The 25,912-nt window shown below is 43.2% G+C and overlaps 1 protein-coding gene and 1 long non-coding RNA gene across 7 annotated transcripts; one reads left to right on the top strand and one right to left on the bottom strand.

Annotated features, from left to right (window-relative positions):
* Positions 1 to 1,266: 1,266 nt before the first annotated feature.
* KBTBD11 (kelch repeat and BTB domain containing 11) lies at positions 1,267 to 23,469 on the top strand. 6 transcript variants are annotated; one of them, XM_027641081.1, is made up of 3 exons: positions 1,267 to 1,346; positions 16,640 to 16,769; positions 17,208 to 23,469. In XM_027641081.1, exon 3 carries the CDS (start codon positions 17,283 to 17,285, stop codon positions 19,065 to 19,067), a length of 1,785 nt encoding a protein of 594 aa, XP_027496882.1. In that variant the 5' UTR covers positions 1,267 to 1,346; positions 16,640 to 16,769; positions 17,208 to 17,282; the 3' UTR covers positions 19,068 to 23,469. The 6 variants fall into 6 exon arrangements, with proteins under 6 accessions (XP_027496882.1, XP_027496881.1, XP_027496879.1 ...); XM_027641080.1 differs by lacking the exon at positions 1,267 to 1,346 and adding an exon at positions 1,787 to 1,806; XM_027641078.1 differs by lacking the exon at positions 1,267 to 1,346 and adding an exon at positions 1,856 to 1,909.
* On the bottom strand, positions 13,432 to 18,018 carry LOC113946124. The gene is made up of 3 exons (XR_003527298.1): positions 17,928 to 18,018; positions 15,096 to 15,240; positions 13,432 to 13,948 (listed from the first exon to the last, which is right to left on the bottom strand). It is a non-coding gene; the product is annotated as an uncharacterized LOC113946124 (long non-coding RNA).
* Positions 23,470 to 25,912: the final 2,443 nt, after the last annotated feature.

Here is a 25,912-nt window from a genome sequence, read left to right as displayed (position 1 = left end):
GGAGTTTGTATAGGTCTTCTGCTGGCTCCATCCACAGGGGCAAGTATGGCCCATAAAAGCACAATATGCTACTTCCTACCCACCACTGGTTTTCAAATTGTCTCCAGAAGCCATAAATCAGACACCTGTGTTTACACCCAGACTGGGATGTGATGTGGCAGTTAAACCTGAAGAGGAGTTAAGAAAATCCAGTTGTGGTTAAAACTGTCATGTATTCAGAAAGGATGAGTCAGAATGATCTCAAATGATCTCAGATATTATACTGCTACCATGGTCACATAATTCTCATCAGTGTGAACAGAAGTTAGGCACCTGAAGGAGAGGCAGTCCTCCACATAAGAATAGAACAACAGAGATTTTAAAAGTGAAAATAATTTCCCGTATCAGTTGTATTTTCAGTGTAATCTTGAAATATATAGTATTTAAAGTAATATGAAACAGCAAGAAGATTAATTCCTGATGTCAGAAGAGAAGAGTTATTTCTGGCAGGCTTTAATGGATCTGCTGCATCCCAGGGAAACTTCTTCCAGCTAGCCAGGAATAAAACCACATACAGACACTTACAGTCTAACCTCGTAAAGGACCCAAATCAGGGCACAGTGGGAAATTCGCAATTAGGCTAAAGCCACATGTTGTGGTTACTGACAACTCTAAGACCCCTGTGACACTGTGTGATTGTTACTTATCTATTTTATGGCAACTAGAAGCAGGCTGGCCTCTCTCAGTAGAGATCAGACGTGACCTCAGCCTGAAAACCAGCCTTTGGGTTAAGTGCTGCTCTTAAGTGCACAACGTGAGTGAAGCCAAGGGTTTCAAGTGGTTACAGTTACCCAGCACTGCATGCAAGCACTTTAGTTTATTAAGTGCTAAGTCAACACATAAGAGTTTTAGCAAAGCCAGTGTCAAAAAGTAGGAGCAACAGGACAAAATGAAGGAGAAGACACTCAACTACACTTAGCCATCACTACCACGAAGCTGGAAAAACATACAGCTTCAATGGCTATACTGCCAGCACAGAGCAATTAATTGTCAGGTTGATTTGAGAGAGGAGACGGAGTAGTAGCTTTTCCAGTCTGCACAGGAGTGTCTCCCAGGGCCAGGAGCCACTTGCTGGGCAGCTGCAGGGGAACCAGTCTGACGGGACCCTGGAGTCAGTGGAGAGGAGAAAAGAGAAAAACTGCACATGAGTAGTGTTTGGAGGCAGCAGCATCATAGGAAATCTATACGTTACAATGGCAATACGACACATCCTGGCACCAGGAATGGTTCAGAAAGGCCGAGATAGAGCGGCACTTCTGCTGTCTTCGCAGAAATCAAACTGCAGCCCGCGGTGCGGCGTGAGCTGGGTGAGTACCACTGCCTGCGTCGGGAGCAGACCCAGGGTACAACTAACGTAACGTGACGGGGGCTTAAAGAAACTGAGAAGCGGGTCTATTTCTGGGAATCCCGATGAGAGTCTCATCTTTGAAGCGCAGAGGAAAATGGGACCCTGGCGCAAACTGCACCCAAACAGAAGCCACCTGGCCTCCTCCGCGTTGTTTCTCAGAAGCAGAGACCTGAACAAGGCAGAAGCTCCGCCTGGGAACCCTCCCCGTCGCTCTCCGCAGCGAGCACGGCGGTGCCGGGCCGGGCTGGGCTGTCCTAGGGGGCCGCGGTCACCCGGGGCTCCGGCAGCAAAGCCCCCGGCCCTGCCTCAGGCAGGGAAGCGCCGCCGCCACGGGTATCGCAGGCATGGCCCCACCCGGAGGTGGGGGAGGACCCGTCACTCCCGCCCGGCGCCGCACGGGGGGAGTTTCTCCTCAGCAGGTGGGGCCGCTCCGCCGCCCGCCCCTCCTCACCGCCGACACCCCGCAGCTTCGCGGCCCGGAGGCTGCTGCTCGCCAGGAGCCGCCGGCAGCGGTAGCAACAGGTCCGTGCCCGCTCCTCCCTCCCCTCCGCCTGCCAGGCGAACAAAGGGGCTGAGCGCGGCCCCGCGCTCGCCCGGCCCCTCCGCCAGCTCGGCCCCTGCGCTTCAGCCATTTGCCTCGCCTTGGCATCGCCCCGCCAGTCCCTCCCCGCCTCCCCGGCCTCCCCGCCGGCTCCCGCGCCGTGGGCGAGGCGGCGGGGCCGCTGCGCTGCAGGAGCTGCCCCGAGCGGAGCGGGGCTCGGCGGCCGCGGGAGGAAGGTAAGCGGGGAGGCAGCGCGGCCGCGGGACGGGAGCGGGGTCGGGGTCGGGCATGTCTCGAAGCCGGGGCTGTGCCAGACCCCCCTCCCCGGCCGCCGCCGCGGAGCCTCTGGGGAGCCCGTGGGGAGGATCGGTGCCGGTATCTGCCGATGTCTGCTGTACAAACCGGGACGCGGAACCATGGTAGCCGTGTATGTATGTCTATGTGTCTGTGTGAGCGTGAGGGGGGATGCTGGAGCGCTGTCAGGTTTAATCGTGCTATTCTCTTCCCTCTGTCCCCCTTAATCCCCCTCCTCTGGGCAGTAGGGAGGCCGGGCATATCCCCATATCCCTTCTCCATATGTCAGAGAGAGAGCCAACGGTAATGCTTGCGTATTTTTTTTTTTTTTATCCTGCTGACCTATTAAAAATCTAAATGACTCTTTACACTAACGTTTAGGGATGTGTAAGAGCAGCAGATTGCTTCCCGCTATAAATTCTTCATGGCGTGCTTCCCCATCCTACTAAAAGCCCACGCAAGCCCCAGGTGAACACATGCGTGCAGGATTTTGCAGGGTGGAAGATGCCCGAAGAAAAGTCCTACTGAATTTCAGTTGTCTGAAGCTGGTAGGTTTTTATGTCTGGTTTTTAAAGCAACAAAAAGCCGACTCCTGAACCCAAACCTACACATAGCATAGAGAATGATAGCATTACATGGTATAGCCAACTTTTTTCACCTATCAAGAAAAAATAAAGCTCTATAGAAGTGACATTCTGTAAAGCTTTTCCACAGCAATTAAATTGAACAATAGAAAACTAGAACAAAAAACTAGGAAAAAAGTAGGGCAATAAAAAATAGAATAGCAATAAAATAGAACAATCACTCTGTATGATCTGAGAAGCAAAATAGCTCCTCCATTCTTCAGAGACTTAACCATCTGTCTCCCAAAAAGGAATTAAGTGGAATGTTTGTGGAAAATAATAATTAAATTGTCACTAATACTGGCAAAACAATATTTGCTCCCCTGTTTAACACTCTGGCCCATCGTGCTTGTTCTGCATTCTCCTCTGCCCAGGGCGCATCACACAGCATTTATTCACTCTTTAATTAGGACATCCAGTGCATGCCAGTGGGATCCTCTGGTCATTCACTGTTAATGGCACTGTCTGAGGAGAACCTGCCAAAGAACCAAGGACTGTTCCCATGCCTGTTCCAGCTCCTCTCTGCTCTCCAGGACTCACTCCTGGCAATGGTGGCACTAAGTCAGTGGTGACAGTCTTAGGAGCTGGAGTTTGCAGGACTGTGCCTTAGTATCAAAAGACTGAAATCCTTAATAGGTTTCTTTCTTCTACGAATGCTGCGCTATCATCACTTTTCAGTATAACAAATATTCCAAAGAGGTGAACAGACTTCAAATGTCAATAAATATTACAGCACCATTATTTGGCAGGAACATTCAATGAAAGCCATTAACTGGCTTTACTATAGTAAAGCAGGATTATAGTATTTAGGGCTGGCCTAGGTTACCATGAAGACAGTGATGTGGTTAGATGACTGGATCCAGATCCTACTTACCAGGGTTTCGGCATCCTGTAGTATCCTGTTGCAAGAGGATATTAGGGGCTGCTGAATGCTAAAGAAGGGTATAATGAAACATGAAAGGAAATCCTGCAATTTCTTTTAACATAGAATTAAGCTTTTTTTTTTTTAATACTTTTTTTTTTCTTGGTGAGGTCCTGTATGGATTTTGCAGGCATTTTTCTTTTTATCCCTACTGACATTGTGCAGCGTTGCAGTTGGAAGCCTGTTTCTTCCTCGTGAAGTGAAGGAGAGAAGTCATTTTAGACCTCTTCACATCCTTGAAAATACCCATTTTAAAAATGAGCTCATTTCCATTAGCCTTCTCTGGACATGACATTTTTATATCTGCTGTTTTATTTTTCAATGGAATTGACATCATTCTTTTTGCTTCTTTTTTGGTCTCGGTGTTGTTTTGTCAGAGAACAGACATGATTAGTTCCTTTCACTGAAGAATTACTTTATAGCAGTTCAGGATTTGACAACCAGTTTAACCTGATCTATGAATGAGCTGTCCCTGAGCAGGAAGGGACCCTGCTTCTTCTCTAGCCTGGGCTGTACATTACTGCTCAATTCCCTGTGCCAGCACTCATAACCATGTGACAATACAGTGAATGGACAGAGATTTTATCTTCCTCCTGCAGTTAATTAAGCAAACACCCAGTTTACACATGCAGAAGTTGGCGTTAGGAGTGGGGCTGGTCCTGGGATCAGACCATTTAAATCTGCCTGTAACTCTGCAGGATCAGGACCTGTGTTTTCCTTAGACAGTGTTGGGAATGCTGCAGCCTTTTTTTTGGCCTCATCCTAAAATGCTCCTTGGATGCTAAGTGGCAGTTTTGGCATTGAAAGGATTACAAGAGTGGGTCAGTACTGTATAAGGGTCCAGAAAGCTAGGATGATCCCAGATATGGAGGTAGAAACTGGAATACTTTATTGAACACACGAGTGCAATTTAAGGGTCTTGAGGGCTGGACATGTTAATGAGGAGGATGAGTTATGTAAATTACGGGATGGCTTTATGTTAACTAGAGGATTACACAGGTTTCTGCTACAGTTACACAATTGATTAATATTTCCCTTAACTGGGATTAAGTGGAGGGGAAGAAAACAAAGGGGTTTCAACATGATTTGATAACTTCATCTCGAAGTCCTTCCTTATCCTGCTGCAGGAGCCAGATTAATAATCCACATGGTTGTACATCAACAGGTTTTGTGAGGAAGGTCCAGTCCTTCAGATTAAGGGATTTATCTCAGCCTATGTTGCCCAAGGTTTCCTGTTTAATCCTAGCAGTTCTTTTTCTGCAGGTATCTGAATTTCGGACTGGAACAGTATTGTATATGGGGATTGAGTGTTATTGCAAAAAAGATTTGTCTGAGTCCTTTGTTCTGCACTGCACATTTGGTACTTTCCAGTTCCTTATACCCCATCAGCAAGGACGGCAGGAATTCATGATTGGTTAAGTCAGTTTATTTAATGCAAAACAAGCTGGAGAAAAAAATCCAGTGGTTCTACAGATTTTGTGCCGTGTGTCAGAGGGAGAAGAAAGATGTGTCATATAAATGCTTTTCAGGTGTGATGTTTCATGAGCTGCCATTGCTGTGCCTCTGGCTAAAACAGACGGATTGACAGCCTTTTTTAACTCACTTGGAACCACTCCAGAAACCACAAACTTTCTATACACATTGGCATAAGTTGGTCAAGCAGGTTCCATGCTGTTATGTTGTCTGTCACAACATGATTTGCATTAATTGAAGTTATTTTACATGTTATTTTACATTTATAGATTAGCACAAGCTGCTTGTTGTTTTTCTGGACACTGATTCCTTCAGGAGTACTTAAGGAGCAGAGTAAGCTTTGCATGTGGATCTGTAACTGCTGGAAGGCTCCTGGACTTCTGACTAATTTCAGACTATCAACCTGTCAGAGTTAAACAATAGTGCGTTGTTTTGTGTTTTTTTTCTTGGAAGCAGATCTGCTTTTCTCTCTCTCCCTCTCTTGTAAGTAGATTGGAAGAACAGGCCTTAAGATGTGAAGATAAACTATTATTTCTGCAACCCATATTTCAGAGTGTTACACAATAAGAACTAAAAGCCTTTGCTATGGGAATGGCATGCGAACAACAAATGTTCTGATTCCATCAGTCAAAGACAAATCTGTTCATGGGAGAGTTCTCCTCTTATCCTGTAGCTTTCTTCATTTTTCCTTTACTGCAACTCCCTGCATTGCTTCACTTCAAAAAAAGCTACTGTATACATTTCTATGTACAGTTGTGGTAGATTAACCCTGGCTGGATGAACATGCCCACCAGAGCCACTTCATCATTGCCCTCCTCAGATGGACAGGGGAGAGAAAATGAAATGAAAGTCTCATGGGTTGAGATCAAGACAGTGAGAGATCACTCACCAGCTAATGTTATGAGCAACACAGACTCAACATGGGGAAATCAGGGTAGGATAATGAGAAATAAAAATGAAATCTTGAAAACATCTTCCTACCACCCCTCTCTGCTTTACAGGGCTTAACTTTACTCCTGAATTCTTTATTTCTCCCTCCTTCAGGGGAACAGGGAATGGGCATTTTGGTCAATTCATCACATGTTTTATATGCTGCTCCTTCCTCACAGTCTTCCCTGCTTCAGCAAGAGATCTCTCCCATGGGAGGTGGTTCTCCATGAACTTCTCCAGTGTGAGTCCTTCCCACAGGCTTCTGTTCTTCATGAACTGCTCCAGTGTGAGTCCCTCCTACGGGTTGCAGTTCTTCAGGAACAGGCTGCTCCACTGTGGCTCCCCTGTGGGGTCAGAAGTCCTGCCTGCAAACCTGCTCCAGTGTGGGCTTCCCATGTGGTCATGGCACCCACAGCAGCCACCTGTTGCAGCGTGGAATCCTCCACAGGCTGCAGGTGGATCTTTGCTCCACCATTAACCTCCATGAGCTGCAGGGGCGCAGCTGCCTCTGTTCCAGTGCCTGGAGCGCCTCCTCCCTCTCCTTCTGCACTGACCTTGATATCTGCAGGGTTGTTTCTCTCACATATTCTCACTCCTGTCTTCTCTGGCTGCCATTTGCTCCTGTAAGAAATCCAGATGCTCGTGAAGTTAATGGGAGTTTTCCCTTGGCTACAATGGGGTTAGGATTTAAAGTGATGTCAGACTCTGGCTTTATCAAAATGCTCTGAAACTTAGGTGGGGGTTTCTAGCTGCAAGCTACTAGCACAAGCTTCATTCTCTCCAAAGCAGTACACAGATATAATTCTTGTTTAATAACAACTGATAATAGGGTCCTGAAGTTTGGTTTCCACCGCAGATGGAAAAACAGTAAAAGTAAACGTTGTTTGAGTGTATTGCTTTAGAGTTAGTCAGTGTCATGTGTCCCAAGAAGTTTTACACATAGAAAAAGGGTAGCAAAGACTTTATGTGCATTCACATGATAAAATTCACTGGTCCTGCTTCTTGTTGTTCAGGATGAGGTCTATACCACTCATTCACTGTGACAGAAGATGTTTAAGATAAGGAGCAGAGTTGCAAGGATCTGTTAGTTAGCTCAATACCTGGACAGTATTCCTGGCAAGATATTTTGCAGCCTTACAGGAAACAACTACTTGTATTGCATCCCCAAAATCAGGCAGCTTTTCAGAGTGGTGGTTGAAAAGCCTCAGTATTTGCTTTGAGGAGATGTTGATGTGTATCTAAAATCTCTCTCTAATCAGAAGTAACCAAACTTTAGACTTAGAAGTGAAACATCAAAATCTTTAAATGGTCAAGAACCACAAATGGGGACCCCTGAATCTGCTTCTTCTCACACCTGCTAAATCATAACCATGAAACCAAACACCTCTCTGCCTCTTACACTAATTTGAAGGTCTGTCTTCTTACTCCGGGTCCTGACTGTAGAGCTCTGTCTAGATTACTAACTAATAAATGCACTGTGACTATTGAACATGATACAAATTTAACAGCATGCATTAACAACCCTTTATTCTGTAGCACTTTAAAAGGATAAGTTTGAATAATAGATTAGTCAGACATACTATTGTCTTTACATCTCCTCTGTGTCAGGAAGTCCAAAAGCAGCTAGGACAGTCCTGAGGTAGCTGTGGTCATCATCACCCTTCATGATTGTGTTGCCAGTCTGTATGTCTCTCCATAAAGAGCATGGATCATTTTGGGAAAACAGGATGCTGCCAAGTCAGCAGATATGAAAGTGCAGAAGGCAAAAAAAGTGAATTCTGAGGTGAAAAGCATCATGTACATTTCCAAGGTATTCAGGATGATCCATTTGACACCTGAATATCCATCAAGGCCATTGGCCAAAACAGAGAAACCATATAGATGTGAGAGATGGATTATTTGAGCAGAACAATGTTTTAACCTAATTCAACCAGAACTTATTGGCATGGTACAGGAATAGAATCCTTTGGCCTGTTCTTGCAAAGATTAGATAACCAGGCAATCTTTTCTTTTCCTTAAATGTAGTCATCTTAACTATTACCTATCTGCCCTGTTAAATGGAAAAAAAATATTGTTTTTTTGAGTATAGTCAGAGAAATCAGTGCAGCCAGAAAATATTAGACTTTACACCCAGGCTCAGCATATGAAATTCACATTATAGTAAAAAATATTATGCATCTAATGTAGAAAGTGTCAGGTCATGAAAATACAAGTGTTTGATTAGAAACTTATTTTATTTTTGTCTCGGAATGGCCAGTAAGTGTTAACTTCTACTAATATAAACAGCATGCATTGCAGTCAGTTTTCTCTTCTTTCCCTGTTCATTTCCAATGATCACATGGAGTAGCCTCATATTTTGTTGAGCCCTCAGTTACGTCATTGCTGCTAAAAGCATTCCCACTGCTTGGTGAAATCTGTACTGACAGCCTGCACATACTTCTGATAGTAAAGGCTTGCCACAAAAGTACCTATGACTCCAGCATATGTTTATGCTTTGAGATCAGCAAAAGTGTTTTTCAGTCCTAGCACAACTCAGGATGGCTTGGATCTCCCAGCAATACAACTGAGCCCTGACCCACCAAAGGCAATAGAAAGAACAGAAACTTCCCTTTTGTCAGGGAACAGAACTAAGGATTCTTCTTACTCACCCTCAAAAATGTTTTTATTGTTTCTGTGAAAAGCTTTAGTCTGAAGGAGAGTAACCTTTCATAGACCTGATAGTTTGGGCACTCTGTTGACATTTGGGGGTTTTACTCTTGTCAGGCAAAGGAAGGGCACTAGCATGTTTTCCATGTAGCTTGATTAGATCTCTAACTGTTGTACAGAAAGTCAAAGTAGCAGCAAGAATCAGTACTGCTATCTTTTAAAGCAAGAACTAATGTCTCCTGATTGTACAAACTAAGCACTTTGTCACCATGGTCTTTGGTATTTTTCTACTGACTGGCCCTTGGTAGCTCTCATATGCCGATTTTTGAGGATCTGAATCAATTGGCATCTAACTGTACCCACACAATGCCTATGTGTACAGAAGCCATCTGTGTGTTCCAGACTCCACTCCAGCAGCTTGTTACAGGTAGATCAGCAGTGCTGTACAGCTCAGATACACGGCGTCGGTCTCTGCCCTTGCAGGAGAACTGGGAGGTGCATCCCACTCACAGGTCAATTATGTGTAGGAATATGGCCCCACATCTCTCCATCTTGCTTGATTTTCATGAAATAATAAATAAAAGAAGCCAGACTCTACCAGCAGCATTTCTGCCATGGCAGAGAGAAGTCTGTGCAAGCTGATTCTTTCCTCTCTTTGGATTAGGGCTGTCATGCTGGAGGTTTTGCTTTGCTATCTGATCTGGCTTTCTTGGGTCTTACATCTCTGCTGCATTGCCATCTGCCAGCTAAAACTGCCCTCAAAGTCAGCCTTTGCCATGTTAAGCACTGCGGCAGGTCTCTCCACCTTTGAATCTAGTCCAAAATCTGTGTAGAGACTGTCTGCAGAAACCTGGAAATATTCTGTAAATTGAACTATGTGTGGTATAATTTTTAGTTGCAGCTAGATTGATTGTAAACCTTAAGTTTGAAGAAGTATCTGGGCAAAGAAACAATATATGCTCTTCAAAAATGAGAAGGGTGCCATTCACAATGTATCTGAAGGGCCTTTGCCTTTCTAAGCATCGCTTACCTAATTTGTCAATAAATCAGTGTGCCTGTTCAGTCTCTAAAAGAGGGGCTTTTTTTCTCTTAAGTATTATATTTAGAGTTTGTCTGGAAAAAGAAGTGTTTTCTTTAATTGCCTCCTCTAGAAGTTTTTCTTTTACTTCCTTTTCTTAGGCATAAGTCTCAGAAAAATGGGACTGTTTGCTTCCCTTTGAAGTCAGTTGTTACCTTTCACATTCTGTCTTTCTCAAGCACAATGGTGACATATTTTGGCAAATTTGTGTTGCTTTGGGCTCTTTAATCTGTATGTACTTTCCATAATGATATTAAAAGCAAAACCCAGTTTTCTTAAAACAGGAATTTAATTTCCTCCAAATACATTGCCCCATCTTCTGTATTAAATGCAATACACAGAAGGTGCACTGAAAGAGTACAGTCCATTCATGGAGATAAGTGCTCTTCTGAAATGCAAAACCAAGCCTGACTACTTTGATTTTCAAAATTCTGTCTGAACTAGTTTGCTGTTTTGCTTGACTTGGCTTCTGAGTGGATATTCTCCTCCTCGTTTATTTGTACCAACATTGCCAAAGTGTTTGTAGAGATTTTGAACATGTTTGCAATTTGTTGACCATACAGTTTAATGCCGGAAAGCATTTCTGCAATCAACATTACCACATTGCACTCCAACATTACACACTAATGCTTAAATGAGGCTTTTAATCATCACAAGCTGATGCTTTGCTTCAAGTCAGTGCTCCTGGTGTACGGCAATTTCTAGAACTTAAGGTCAGAAAGGATTACTAGATGAACTAGTCTTCTCCTGTAAAAATTCTGTCACCTTGGACTCCCCAAGGCACACAGTCATGATCCCTTTCATGAGATCAGAATAAGGATCTTCTCATATCAGGTCAAATGTCCACCTAGACAATCATCCTGCCTCACACATGGACCATAATCTAGTATTCAAAGAAGTGTGCAGCAGAATAAAAATGTGTATTTCTCCATGGGATACTACTTTACCACTTTATCTTCGAATATTAATACCCTGACCATTTTCCCACACAGGATCCTCCTAAGCTGGATGTACCATTTGTGTTTATTGTGTATTTGGTTGCCTTCTATGAATTTCTTTTCCTTGAGCCCATTCTTCATTTTCCCCATCGATTAATGTAAACTTTCAGTATCCACAATACTCTAGTTGTCCTTTTTTTCCCCTCAGTAGTGTGGATATATTGCTTTGTTTACATTTACACTTGGTTTGTTTAAGGTTTCTCCATCAGCCTAAGAAAGCCATCAGGAGGCAGAATTTTCGTGTGCCTACACTTGTGCACAGTCATCAAGTCACAGAGCAAACATACCAAGCCCTGAAGAACTGTCAGCACTGAATTTCTTGGGCTGACTAAGGCTTGCTCTACTAGTTCTCCAAGAAACTAGTACAAGCCACCTTTTCTCCAAAGCCATGGAATTGTGGCTGTTAGGGGGTGTTTTTGCTTGGGAGTTGGCTTGAGACTGGTGTACACTGTGTGGAGACAGAGTAAGCTTGTGTCTGGTCGCAAAGTGTTGTTGTGAGTCTCTCACTGAAGTGTTTTTTGTTTTTTTTTTTTTATATCTGTGAAATAATTTAGTACTTTTCTCTGTCATCACAGCTTTTTAAATGCTACTTCCAAAACGTAAAGCCTGGAACTTACATGCTTTCCTCCATTCATCCACCATGTTACGTTGCAAACCTACTAATGCTATAGAGGAAAGGTAACGTTTTCCCTACTGTTACTCCTTATTTCCCAGAATACACATTCAAGGACTGTGTTTATTCTTTCAGCTATAGCACCATGCTATAGCTTGGTAGCACTGTTCACTAAATGTAGCGTTAACTGTGCCCAGATATGATGGGCACAAACCAAACTTCAGTTTATCACAGACAGGACCACATGCTGTCACCTTATATCTAGAACTAGATAAAGAATTTTGCTGCATTCAGTGTAGTATTGCCATGCCATTATCTCCTGAGCTGTAGTGCATTAGTGAGAAAGACATCACATCAGCCCTAGAGTTTTTCTCAAAGGTAATCACTCAAAACTTGTTTCTGACTCTTCTTTTTTTGTTAGACTTTCTTTTATCTAAGACATATTGGAGAGGACTTGCACTTAATCTTTGCTAGAGTTTGCTTTTGTGGGAGTGTTATTTCCTTTTTCTGTGAGAACTGCTGAGAGACCCTGCTCCTCCCTAACTATTTCTGAGGAGTCTAAACTGTGGTAGGAACTCAAACAGATAGTTTCCTTTTTAGAGAGTGTTTGCCTCTATGGATATTACTGTAAGGAAACCTTTTCTCTGGTCACAATGACTGTTTAGAACTTGTATATTTTTAGTTTGGATTTGCTAGCTGTAATATCAGTCAGGCTTTTGATAATATTTTTATTATAACTTACTTCCTCTCTCTCTTCTTCCCTGCCCAGACACACACAGCCTTTTCTTCCTCAGAGTTTCTGATGAGGAACTGCTGCCCATGTGTGTCTTGTGTGGTCTATAATCATAAGCTGCATTTCTTAATTTTTTTTTCTTTATGATTTTATGAAAATTTTGTAGTTATGAGATAGAAACATGTACCTCTGTTACATGTTGTGAGAAAATTACAGGACCCTGAAAGGTCATAAGGAAGCTGCACAGGCAACTTGAGTGTGAATGCAGTACTACAGAAGACATACGTCCAGCAGTCAGGGCAAGACACTAGGATTGTATTGTAATCCTGGTTTTGAGCACTCCTAATTTTAAAAAAGGAAAAGAAAAAGAATTATTCTTCATGCTGTATTTCTTCAGGTGGCACATTGAAAGACAATTGTGTTTTTTTCTTACAAGCAGGAGGCTAATCAAATGGTTAAGATTTAGAGTTAAAATCTGTGGTAGGATCCAAGAATTCAATTGGTGCAAGCCCTCTCAGAAAAATGGCATCTTTATGCTCCAGATGTTTTCCCCATTTACAGAGAAAACATTTTTTTCTCCAGATTTCACAGATCTACTCAATGAGCAGGAGTGTAACAGACTGTTTTTATAAACATGCAAAGCACTCTTCACTTGACTCTGCCTCCTAGAAGATTTTGCCTTCTAGTCTGAGCTGGATGTCTTCACACTGGCCAGTGTGAAGTCATCGTTTAGTTTTTAAAATAAATACAAGGGATGTTTTTTCTCTTTTGATGATTCTGCCTCTTTGGATGCCTTAATCATCTCAATCAGATGACGCCCATATCCCAAGGGAATTCTCTACTGAAGTAAAATTTGGCAGTACAAATTTTTACAAAAGCATTTCCTGGACTAAGGTGGAGCAGAATGGCATTCAGTCATTTCTGAACTGGTGTGTCTTTTGGGAGGACAGCCTGCATTAGAGTTGCTTATGATAGGGAAAGCACTGCTTTTATTTACCCTGAGACTTAGTCAGAGCAGTTTTCATTTGTGAACTGCAGAGCAGTAACCCAATTCCTCCCACATGCGCATATTCCCCAGAGAAAGTGGGTCTTGCTAGAGCACAGGGTTTGGGTCAAAGCCTATTGGCACTGCACAAAAAAAAGTAAAGAGAGAACAATGCAATACAAGCATTTAATTGGATTTTATCAGAAGGACTGCCAAATGAATGCAGGAAACTTTACCTGCAGCTCTTCATTACAGTTTCTCTGTCAGAAAAACTACGCCTTCTTATCTATGCTGTTACTTGAGCAATGTCTCACAGCATCTGAGGTTGGGGCCACACATCCAGGATATTGTAATTGTGTCATTGCCAAGTCTGTAAATACAGTTCATGTTTGTTGGCAGCTCCTGTGTCCATTAACATTACATCATCCCTAGACCGAGCCCATGATAATGAAAACAGTAATTCAGCTTCTAACTTAAAAGTCCCCAGTATAAAAAGTGACATTAGTCCATAGATACCGTGTCCTGTAAACAGCTTGCTTCCTTTTCCACTACCTATCCTGTTTCTGAGTTTTGAAAAAAGTGCTAAAACTAAGTTTGTTTTAAGCTGAATGAGTTCGTTAGGGGGTCAGATTCTTCTGAATCAGCACAGCTATCAAGTATCTTCTGCAATTCTGTAACTTTTGAATGTTCTGTGTTGTTAGAACAGCAGTACAACTCTTTGATCACTGTAGATAAAAAAAGAATGGAGAAGTAGTTCAGTATTGTATTTCCACCAGCCCCTTTCAGCATCTTCCTGTTTTATACTAAATCTACGACCTTTTAACTCAGATCAGGCAAGTCGCTCAATAATGGGAAGGTTCCACAACTTCTCTGAATTGTTTTTTCACTTTCATCTTTGTGTAATGCCTATGTTTTGTTTTCAGATAGACAAAGGTGCTAAGATTGCTGGAGTGGTCACTGCTGTTGTTGACAAAAGTCCTCCAAACCCTCTTTCAGCTTTTCTAAATCTTCAGCTTCCCTGTAGAGTTCCTTGTTGCCTTAATTGCATGTGATACTTTGACTGAAGTCCTGTTCATGCTCAGCATAAAATTAAACATATTCTTGGCGGTTAGCTTTAGATATACCAGCAGGTCATTTTCTTCAGAATTCTGCTGCTTGCCATTAGGAAGCCATACCATCAGTCCTTCTTTCTCCTTGTGATTCCTCAGGAGAATGCTAATATACGTGTTTGTTACGACTGCGGTGGCTGGCAGCTTCTATCTCAATAACACTTCAGTGTCAAGTCAAACTTCTAAGCCAAGCAGATGTCTGAATGAGGAAAGGTATGATAACTGTGTTTAGGAGGATGTCACCCTTTCTTTTTTCTTTTTTCATTAGCTGAGAAAATTGAAACGATCACTTTTTTCTGGTTGCTGTTTTAACAACTTTGAATATTCTAAATGGTGATTTTCTTTTGAGACATAATGCAGGAAATACATCTCACCATACAGAGATATTATTAGTATTACAGTTACTGGTTTTGACTTCTCACATTTAGTCACCCACACTTTTAATTTTTGGTGGCACTCTCTTTCATTCTTCCTTTATAATTTCACTTGCAAAATCAAGCTGTAGACTGAGAGTTTGAAACTATCTGAAGCTACTCATTCCTTCCTGTAGCGGGAGAACATAAGTAAAAGTGGTGTCAAAAGTGAGGTGTTTCAGGAAAGGGCATAATATTGAGAGCAACGGGGGAAGGTATATTAGAATGCAGTGAATGTTCATGATTGTGGAGTTCAAGCTATCCAGAACTGTATCAAGATAAGGATTAAATATTGGGGAACTAAGCCCAAGAAAGAGCAGAGGAGACACAAAAATGTTTTAATTACTTACTTGTGTCACATTGTAGCAATTTTCTTAATATAACTGTACATCTGAGCTTGGCATTCCTGGTGTTTTCCTAGCCACCTCCACTGGACCTTTGTCATTTCACCAGTGTCAGTTCTTGAAGAAAGCTGATTATCAGGGCTCTGAAGGCCTGGAGCAAAAAGAAGATTAATCTCAGTGTCTACAGCATAATAAAATAGCATAAAACATGGTTACATAGTGAATTCAGTACTGTGAAGGCTCAATGACAAACATAATCACATCAACAGGGATGCTGCCCAGTTAAAGTTAATAATGAATCTATACATCTTCCACAGACACACCAAGTGTACACACAGATCACTGCATTTCTCATTGTCTATTTAAAGCTGCAGAAAACTCAGTAAAACCTGACCTACAGAGTTTGGGTCTAGACCGCAGGAAATTTGCCAGTAAGACTATCCGAAGTTCATACAATGTCATAAAAAGTTCCTAAGTGTCAGATTTTTTAACACCAAGATGAGGAATACAAAGTTTGTGAAATCTGCTCATTCTAGTAAGGAATATGCAAATGCTACTGAAACCTTGTTATGGTCTCAAAGTCTCAAGTGCCCAGAAATCAAACATCAGCATTGATTCAGTCTAACTGAATGTGATCAAATGTAGAAAGCACTTCACAGGGAAAGTCCACAAAATAAAAACCCATAAGAGAAGACTGATACTACCATTTAAGTATAGTTTGCATGTGCAAGTATGGGCTTCTAGGTTTCATGTACATGTCAGGGGTTTCCAGACAATGTCAATTACCAATTATGCTTTCAGTAATTTAAAAAAAAAATCAGAAAGTTAGATTTTCCTAATATTAATTTAGTAAGGTAAACGAATCATCTCTGCTGAAAGAAAGTCACAATGCATATTTTACATAGAAATTAGTGTTCCTTGAGAACTGTGAAAAAACTGCTAGCAGGGATTTGAATGGAAATAATAACCTCCTTAAACATAGAATCAGAGCTGCAGATACTTATTAAATGAAATCAAGTACATTTGGACAATTTTCATGTGTCATTCATCAAAACCTAAACCAAGCCTGGGAAATTCATAAACAAACATGTGGCAAACAAATGGCACTTTTTTAAATTCTAAAAACTACATTTGTGAAATCACTGGGTGGTGATTGTGCTGACGGGGACTAACCTACTTGCAGCCATGCCCTGTAGCCTGCCGTTTCCCAGAAGAGACTTCACGTTCTAATTATCAATTGTGATTTTTTTGCTTGTTTCTGCTTTTTATTAACAGAAGCTGTAAATCTTTCAGACTTAGGAAATCCAATTTACACCTTGCTAATGCATTACAGCTACATATGCTGCTACATAAGTGTGAAATTGCTTGTCCTAACAACAGAAAAAATCCTTTCTTTTGTAAACAGAATTATTAGCATACTTATTGTCCCTTTGAGATACTCTAGATATCCTATTAAAGGAAGCACTGCTCTAGTAGTCCCAAACTTCTGAGTGAATAGAGAATGTGTCGATTTTAAAACTAATCAGCTTTTTACACTTTCTTTTAAACAGAGGGAATGCATATAAGGAGCTTCATATAAGAATACTTCACAAAGGTCATGCGAAGACAAACTTGACTAGTGGGGAATCGCCTTCCAGAATCAATTGCAGCCTCAGCCTTCCACTGAAATAGTTGCACAAGGTGAATATTGTGATAGTACTCCTGAGTATCTGCCTTTTAAGGACATTTTTGCTCGTCACCCAGCACAGAGTAGGGACCAGTTGTCAAGAAAAGGATACAGTGCCTGCAACTGCTTAAAGTTTTTGCACAGCTTCAGGAAAAACATAATTGCTTTTCAGGTTGTTGTGGTGTTCATCGGGGCGACCCCCCGTCCCACAAGAGAGCTCAGGTTTTCGGGGGCTGAGCTACCGCAGTTAGCCCCGGGCAGAGGGAGGCGGCAGAGCCGCAGGGTGGATCCCCCGGGGAAAGCAGAAGCAGAGGTTTAGTCCCGGAAACCAGAGACGGCCCCGCCTGCGAGAGCAGCGGCTCCCAATATTAAGCTGGAGAAGAGGGGGGAAAGGGGAGGAGGGTGAGCGGAGGCAAGCACGGATGCTGAGTGCTGTTGTGTGTCCCCCGCAGGTGATGGCCGCCCCGCCGCGGCCGGCAGCGCTCCGCACAGGCTCGGCGCGGCGCCGCCAAAGGTAGCGCGGCTCCATGGAGGGCTCCTTGGAGGGCAGCGCGGCCCCGGAGGAGGAGAGCGGGGCCGCGAACGGCGCCCCCCCGCCGCCGCCGCCGCCACCGCCCACCCCGGCCGCCCCCTGCGGCTTCAGCTCCTCCCTCTGCTTCAGCGCTGCCGCCGCTGAGCCGCAGCCGCCCGCGGCCGGCGGCCGGGTGGTACAGAGCCAGTGGGAGGTCAACAACGCCGCCTGCCAGCCGGAGGAGGACGATGAGGAGGTGGTGGGGCCGCGGGACCGGCCGGCAGAGGAGCCTGACCTTGTGATCGAGGTGTCGGGGCGTCGCATTCGGGCGCACAAGGCGGTGCTGGCGGCCAAGAGTGACTACTTTCGTGCCCGCGCCTCCCGGGACGTCCTGCGGGTGAAGGGGGTGAGCTACGGGGCGCTGCGGCTTCTCATCGACTACGTGTACACGGCCCGCATGGGAGAGGTGCGGCACGACAACCTGGCGGAGGTGGTGAGCGGCGCCCGCGTCCTGCAGATGCCGTGTGCCCTGCACTGTGCCGCCGAGGCCATGCGTGCCCAGCTCTGCCTTGGCAATTGCTACCAGCTCCTCTGCCTGGCCAAGAAGCAGCGGCTGGCGGAGCTACGGGAGGCTGCCTACCGCTTCATGAGCGACCATTACCTGGAGGTGCTGCGGGAGCCCAGCGTGTATGGCCGCCTCAGCGGCACTGAGCGGGACCTCATCCTGCAGCGGCGCATGGAGGCCGGCCGGCCCTGCCTGCTGGTGGCCGAGGTCAGCGATGCCTTCGAGCGGCCGGGTGGCGGCAGCCGGCCACAGAGCCGCGAAAGCAGCCGGCCGCAAAGCCCCTCCTCCGTGGTGTCCCTGGAGGAGAGTGGCTCCCTCATCCACTGCTACCAGGAGGCCAGCGGCGAGTGGAGGGTGCTGACACGCCTGCCCGAGGAAGCCAATGCCAAGGGCTGTGCCATGTGTGTCCTCCACAACTACCTCTTCCTAGCAGGGGGCATCGTGACGGGGCCGGTGGGCAGCGAGCCCAGGGCCCGCCTTTCCGACAAGGTCTTCTGCTATAACCCCCTCACTGACACCTGGAGCCAGGTGCGGCCGCTGGCCCAGCCCCGCTCGCAGCTCAAGCTGCTGGCCCTGGATGGTTACCTGTACGCTGTGGGGGGTGAGTGCCTCTTCACTGTGGAGAGGTACGACCCACGGGCTGACCGCTGGAGCCCTGTGGCACCTCTGCCCAAGGGTGCCTTCGCTGTGGCTCATGAGGCCACCACTTGCAATGGGGAGATCTATGTGTCAGGAGGCTCCCTCTTTTACCGCCTGCTCAAATATGACCCCAAGCGTGACGAGTGGCAGGAGTGCCCTTACAACAGCAGCCGCCGGCGCTCAGCGGACATGGTGGCCTTCAAGAGCTTCATCTACCGCTTTGACGTGAGCAGTGGCCGTGGTGGGGAGCCGGGCCCAGGTGGTGGGGCCGCTGGTGGTGTCGAAGTTTTCCGGTACAACACAGTGGCCAAGTGCTGGAGCCAGTGCGCCAGCCTGCGGCCCAGCGGCAGCCCCATCCAGCCCTTCCGCTGTGCCCCCTTGGGCAACACCATCTACTGCGTCAACCGGACCGGCACCCTTCGCTTCAGCCTAGCCCAGGACGGCGAGGTGGAAGCGGATGGTGGGCTCAAGGGCACTTTTGACGGGGAGCTTCTTAAAGCTCCCTTGGATGTCAAGGGTGTTCTCCTACCCTTTGTGCTTACCCTGCCTGAGAGGCTGGACAAAACAGGGGACCAGGAGGGCTCCCTCCCACTGTGAGGTGGTCAGCCTGGCTCTGGCTTCCTGAGAGGGGAGCTGGGTTGCAGCTGTGGGAGACCCACAAACTCCCACCTATAGAGGGGATTCCCCCTGGTGAGTCTGCAGAGAAAAGGGGCTCCCCCTTTCCTCCTCTCTGCTCCCAAGGTTTTGAGCTGGTTGTAACTCTTCTCATGTTTGCTGTGCTTTGTGTGAAAAGCCAAGCACATGAAAGTAAAAGCTGCTATACTGGATAATCTCTGGATTATGTTTGTGCCAATTCCCAATCTGAGAAAAACGTTTTTACACCTGGATATATAAAATATTCCTGACAACAGTGTCATAATGGGACTTAGTGTTGGTTGTGTGTTTACGCATAGTTGCAATCTGGGTTGGAGCCTTTTCTACTGTTTGGGTTTTTTCTGTCTAGGATGATACTGAGGGGTAAACATAGTGTAGCTGAATTTGTTTGTATGTTAAACCAGCTATTTCCTGTGTCAAAAAAGTATAGGAAGAACGTTTCTGTCACAGCCTTTAATTTCTGGTGCAATAGATGGTTTAAGGAAGATGTGGCACTGTGTGGTCCCAGGAATTTCAACCACAGATGATTTAACATATACCAGACTTAAAGTTTTAAGTAACAGAAATGAGTGCCACATGTTTTACTTGGAATACAAAAAAAAAAAAAAGTCAAGTTACCTTTTTAAAATGTGGCATATTATAGCACATATGAAATGTTGATATGTTCTTTATTTGAAAAAGGCAACGGTTTCTATATAAAAAGACATTGTTTTATTAGTTTTTTTAATCAGAGATTTTAAATTACAACAAAAATGAACTGAAGCTGTTCAGACTGCAGCCAACTGATGTGACCATGTATGCCACTAGAGCTGGGGAAAAACTTGGTACTTCATCTGCTCTTTAATTAACTGCAGGTCAAGGAAGGTTAACCTAAACCAAATGTAAGTTCTTTGAAACTGACTGTAAACAGCTTAAATGTTTCACTGTATGTTCAGTATCCTGTGGCAAGAGGCTTTTCGAGCTTGGTTCGAGACCATCAAAGGAGGACATGGAAAATAGGAATGCGCAACACATGTCGATTATATTGTGCACTAGCGTGATGTTACCTCCCTATCTTTTGATTGAGAGACTGCTTTATTTATTTTGATCTCATGATTATTGTAATCAATAAGTCCTTGTTAAATGCAGTACGTGCTGATAGCATACGCTGTCATCATGATTCTAAGCTTCCCAAGAGAGCTGTTTGTGGAGCAGCATCCTAATGAGACAAAACCATACAAAGCTCCTTCTTGCCTGTGGGAAGTTGTCATGTTACTCAGAACTGGAAAAGAGTAAACTGCCTACATAGACAGACTATATTGAAAAGGACACATGCATTTATTTTATACATTTTATATTGCAAAAAAATCAGCAGGCAAGGCAAATGTTTTAGCTTTATGGTAAATCACTGAGAAACCTTTTCTGAAAAAAGGAACTTGTGTTTTTGCTAGTACATCACTGTATACTCAGTGTGGAACTGGTGTGGACTGTGGAAGAGAATTGTTTTTACTCAAAGTTCTTATATAGATTCATATTTTAGAAAGACATAGGGACCTTACATCAAAGAAAGCAGATTTTTTTATGTTTTATTAAGATGTTTTTGTTAAACAGGACTTTAGCATTCTTATATGTAATTGCTAGTTCCAAAGGAAGACAGCAGGCTCTGTCCTAAGAGACACCATCTTTACAAAAGAGAGTAGTGAAGTTTGTAGATACTTCTTTTGTTCACTTAAATTGTTTTTTCTTTTCTCCTTCTGTCTTGCACAGGGTTTTAACACAGTTGATCTGGTTAGCCATGCTATAGAAAACAGTGGTCCAGTCTTAGAAGTTCTTAGCCTAGTGAGCCTATTCCCAAGTGAAATAATTAAAGCATCAGCCGGGCAGGAGCTGTAGGCCTGCAGAGTGTGATGTTTATCTTAGCCTCAGTACAGATTGGTGCCGTGGAATTTAATACCATTCATGGAGTGTTGGATTTAATTCTCAGACAAGAATCCTTGGAAATGTTGACTCTAAATTAAATTACAGCATTGTAGCTTGAGCAGGAAAGAAAAAGTATGTGTTTGCCTTCGGCATAATTTTTATGTTAACTATAGAAAGTATTTCAAGCTGGGTAGTGAAACACTTAGGTGCATACTTACACTTAGCATAAGTGCTAGGCCAGATTTTGAAATAGTAGAGTCACCAGGAACACTCACAAGGAAATGTCTGTTTTATCTTGCAATACAGTACAATTTCATAGTTCAAAGTATTACGTAGTATAGTTCCTTTACTACAGCATAACGAGACATTAAGCTAGCTTTTGCATTTCTATTAATTAAGCATTAATTAAGCACTTTCATTCCTGCTAATGCATGAAGATGCTTTTAAACGAGTTTTGGGAAGTCTCCATGATTTAAGCTGTGAAAATAGCTGCGAACTTTCGTGAAAGAATGAACCATATCCTTTCTTCCAGTATTTGTTGCTGTACGCTATGAAGAAATACATTTGGAAATAAGTTCTACAGTAATAAGCATTCAATGAACCTGCAGTGATTTGTATTTTTGCTAGGTCCTATTTTTAGGAAAGGTTGAATCAAGTGCTTACCTGCTTTCACTGTTTACACAGTGTCAGTGGGGGCAGTCTGGGCTTCATTAGCAGCTGTCTATCAAACCTGTTTCCTTTGTACACTCTGCATAGTCACAGCCCGATGATTGACAACAGAGGCATGTTTCTAGCCAGATTTCCTACTCTGTGGCCTCTGTTTCCTCCCTGGTAAGCCTGAGGCAGATTTGCTGAGAGTTGTTTTTTCCCCCAATTATATCTTCACCCAAACAACCCCACCAAACTTGGGCACAAAAACCAGAATTTAGGTAATCTTCAGGCATTTGAAGACCAGAATTATCATCCCAGAACTCTTCAGTTTAATTTAAACCTAGCCCCAACTGTCCCTTTGACATGTAGAAGTGCTGAGCAGTTCTCCTCCACTCACTCAGAACTGCCCACCTCGGAGCAGTTCCACACCTACCTAAGGACCACCTCAACTCCTTTGAAACTAGATGATGGGATACCTAGAAGCCACTGATCTAATAGGGTTTTATGGTACAGATTAAAGGACCAGGCCACCCTCAAGTTGCATATGTTTTGCTTTAAAGACAAAGCTGTTTTATCTAGAGTCACCTGAAGGCTACTCTGTTTGCATGGGAACATGGAGATCTGTGTGTGCTTTCTTAGCCTGCAAGCATTCAATCCACATCTTCCACTGCCTCATTATCAATGGACTAAAGGACCTCTTGGAGCTAGTCCCTGATCTCTAAATATTTATGCATTTTGTATTGTATGTTAATTGGCTAAAAAATCTCACAAATTATCAAGGTAGGTAAATTCAAACCCTCATCCTCACTGACGAATTGGAGACTAGCCAGAGAGACATAGTTTGCTCTGTCATCTTTCTTCTCCATGAATATTCCAGTCCTCCCATTTTAGTGGGACATGCAGGAGATAATTTTTCTGCTCTAATTTTTTAGGCAATAATTTTTCCTTCCTACAGTACTCCCGTTTTCAAGGTCATCTGCTTGAGGATTTAGACTTGAATTCCCTTAAGCTGAATAAGGGCTGAAGTGAGGCCTTGCACTTCACGTGTGTGTGTGTGCGCGTTTGCATTCTCAGATCTAGTTGACTGTTGAGAAGAACTGTATTGGGACCACTTCCTGGGTTCTTTTTCAGGGGTGAGCTTCTTGCAAATCCTCCAAAAGCACACACAGGCTCCTGCACATTGAGTTCTGGGTAAATTCCAGGCTTCAACTCCTGGGTGGGTAAATCAGGACAGATGTAGTAAATGTTTGCACAATTGGGCAAGTTTTCTTTGGAAAGCTTTTGCAGACAGGCTCTGTATTTTGGGTTACCAGTCCAAGGTGAGCTACTCCATACACTGTACTGGGAGGCCAAGCAGGTAATTTGAATTCTTCTCAGGGGTGCCGTCTCGGTAAAGAGGCATTGTAGTGCCTAACATGGAAATGCCTAAAGCCTTTGTTGAATCTAAAACTAAATCCCAACTTCAATAAAGAAATGCTAATAACAGATGGAACCTTTCTGTTTCCATCTATTAACTAGTTCTGTAAAAAGAAATCTTTAATTGTAGCAAAGGCTTGTGTACAAATTCTGTTCACACTTGGAAACTAAACCAAACAAATAATTGGCAAAAGAATAACCCTATTTGATCAAAACCAACACTGTTAAGCAACATGGGAAAGATGCTAATCATATCCTAGTAATGAATAAAATTGTGCAGTAGCTGATGTAAATTCTGTCCACAAAACGTTTCTTTGTAAATAAATACCTGGTAAAATTTAATTGATAAAAGAATAAATTATTCATATGAAAGCCGTAACTCTCCTGTGCTGTTTGATTGGCTCTCAGTATTGTATCCCAATTACCAGTGTTCATGAGTGGCTATTGCTTTTCCTGATTTACAGTGTGCATTCCATTGACTACTCCATAGATGTGTTACCCTTCATTATCACAGAGCTTAACAGCAGTGCTGGTGCTTCATGTCTGGACTGATGTGTAGTGTTTTCTATGTGAATGAACCCAGAAGATTTAGACTGAATCGTATCTTTGGGCTTTTTTTTTTTTTTCCCTTTAGCGTTGCCCCTGGGAAACTTAAGAAAGCACAAGAGGAAATGGTGATACTGTTGAGCAGTTGTAGTAACAAGTGTTTTATTAATTTTTTTTTGTCTGCTATTGTTCCATGCACCAGATTTGCACTGGGTGTAACAGAACAGCTCTGTGTGGCTATTATCAGTATGAGTCCGAGTTCTGTTGTAGCAAAGTACATTTTTACATATTTGCTGCCTCAACTCCTACTCCAAGATAATACAATGCAAATTCGTGATAGTTTCACACATTTACTAGATTACCGTAACTATTCTGACTTCACATTATTGCTACTAAAAGCAGAGATTGACACACAAGCTCAGTAAAATTTTGCACTCAGAACATATAATCAGACACTTTTCATTTGCTTTGGCCTGTTGAATGCTGATTGCTGCTGGAATGAGCCCATTGCTATTAAGAATCAGCAGGATTGCTGGTTTTGGCTGGGGTAGTTAATTTTCCTCACAATAGCTGTTATGGGGCAGTATTTTGGATTTGTGCTGAAAACAGGGTTGATAATACAGAGGTATTTTTGTTATTGCTGGGCAATGCTCACAGAATCAAGGCCTTTTTTGCTCCTCACCCCACCCTACCATTGAGGAGACTGGTGGCACACAAGGAGTTGTGAGGGGACACATCTGGGACATCTGATTGCAAGTGACCAAAGGGATATCCCAGGCCATATGTTGTCATGCTCAGCATATGAAGTTGGGGAAAGAAGAAGGAACTGGGGGACATTCCAAGTGATGGTGTTTGTCTTCCTAAGTCATCGCTATGGAGCTACGGAGCTGAAGCTCTGCTTTCCTGGGGATGGCTGAACACCTGCCTGCCCATAGGAAACAGTGAATAAATTCCTTGTTTTGCTTTGCTTGTGGGTGCAGCTTTTGCTTTACCTATTAAACTGTCTTATCTCAACCCATGAGTTTTCTCATTTTCCCCCTTCTGATTCTCTCCCCCAAACTACTGAGAGGAATGAGCGAGTGACTGCGTGGGGCTGAACTGCCAGCTGACATTAAACCACAACAACAGGCTATTTTGGAGACTGTCTAACTCATAAATAACTCAATGGGAAGAAATGGGACCGTGAGACAGCGGGATAGGAGGGAAGAGATGAATTTGGAGTCAAAAGTATCTACTGTATATCTGGTTGAAACAAACAAATAGCAGGGAAGGGAGACTGGAACTGGTACTTGAGACAGTGATGACTGTAGGGCCAGGTTCTTTTCCAAATATTTCTTAAACATACTGAGTTTCTACCAATGATATTGGTAGTCTTATAATAGTCTTATAATTTTACACCTGCAATGCTTTTCAAACAACCACAATAAACCACCACATAAGCTACCTTTTGCAGGAGTCTCTTGCTTTGCTTTTAAGCCTTAGTGGATAAACCTTGGATAAACTTGTGAAATGATGAAATAACAATGTCAATGCTACCACTTTCACAGATTAACTAATGCAAATGCTTTAGACACTTTAGGTGAATTATATGTGTAACTGATGTATTAACAGTTTCATTTTTGACGTATATATAGGTAAAGCATTTTATGTACTCCAACTTATGTTGTAATGAAATAAATACTTAAAAAAAAACTTATGCTCCCCCTTAGGGATTTTTGGGTAATTGTTGTTTTTTCTTTGTCATCCATCCAATCAGTAAATGGTATTATATTTGTTCCATATTATATGGACTATGTCACAGGTAAATATTTAGGAAATGTTTCTAAGGCTAAGCAAAAGGGAATATTTTCATTTCACAATGCCTTGAGTGTTGGGAACATGAAATATTCTGGAGTGAAAGAACTTTCCTAAGTGCAGATTAGCATATACTCCAGTTAGTTTTTATTTCATTTTTTTTTCCTTGTCAGTATGTTGAAGTACATTATTTATTTATAAGAGTTACATGTAAGTTTTTCCAGGACACTCTCCTGTATTATATCACACATGTCAGATTTTTGGCTGGAGTAGATTTACAGCAGTGAAAGTTAAAACAGAATCAAACACAAATTTAATACTTTTTTTCTTATTTATTTTCTTATCAGATATTTTACTTGACATGAAGTTATATAACCTGTTTGAAAACTCCAAAATTCATGGAGACACTAGGTGGGGTTGGACTTGCTGTCATTTCTGTTATTTCCTTATCTGTTGCAACTTGCAAACTCAACCTATTTCAA

The sequence above is a fragment of the Corapipo altera genome, unplaced genomic scaffold (genome assembly GCF_003945725.1).
Source record: "Corapipo altera isolate COAL_440 unplaced genomic scaffold, ASM394572v1 46, whole genome shotgun sequence".
Taxonomy (NCBI): Eukaryota; Metazoa; Chordata; class Aves; order Passeriformes; family Pipridae; genus Corapipo; species Corapipo altera.
This window is presented reverse-complemented; position numbering and strand designations above follow the sequence as displayed.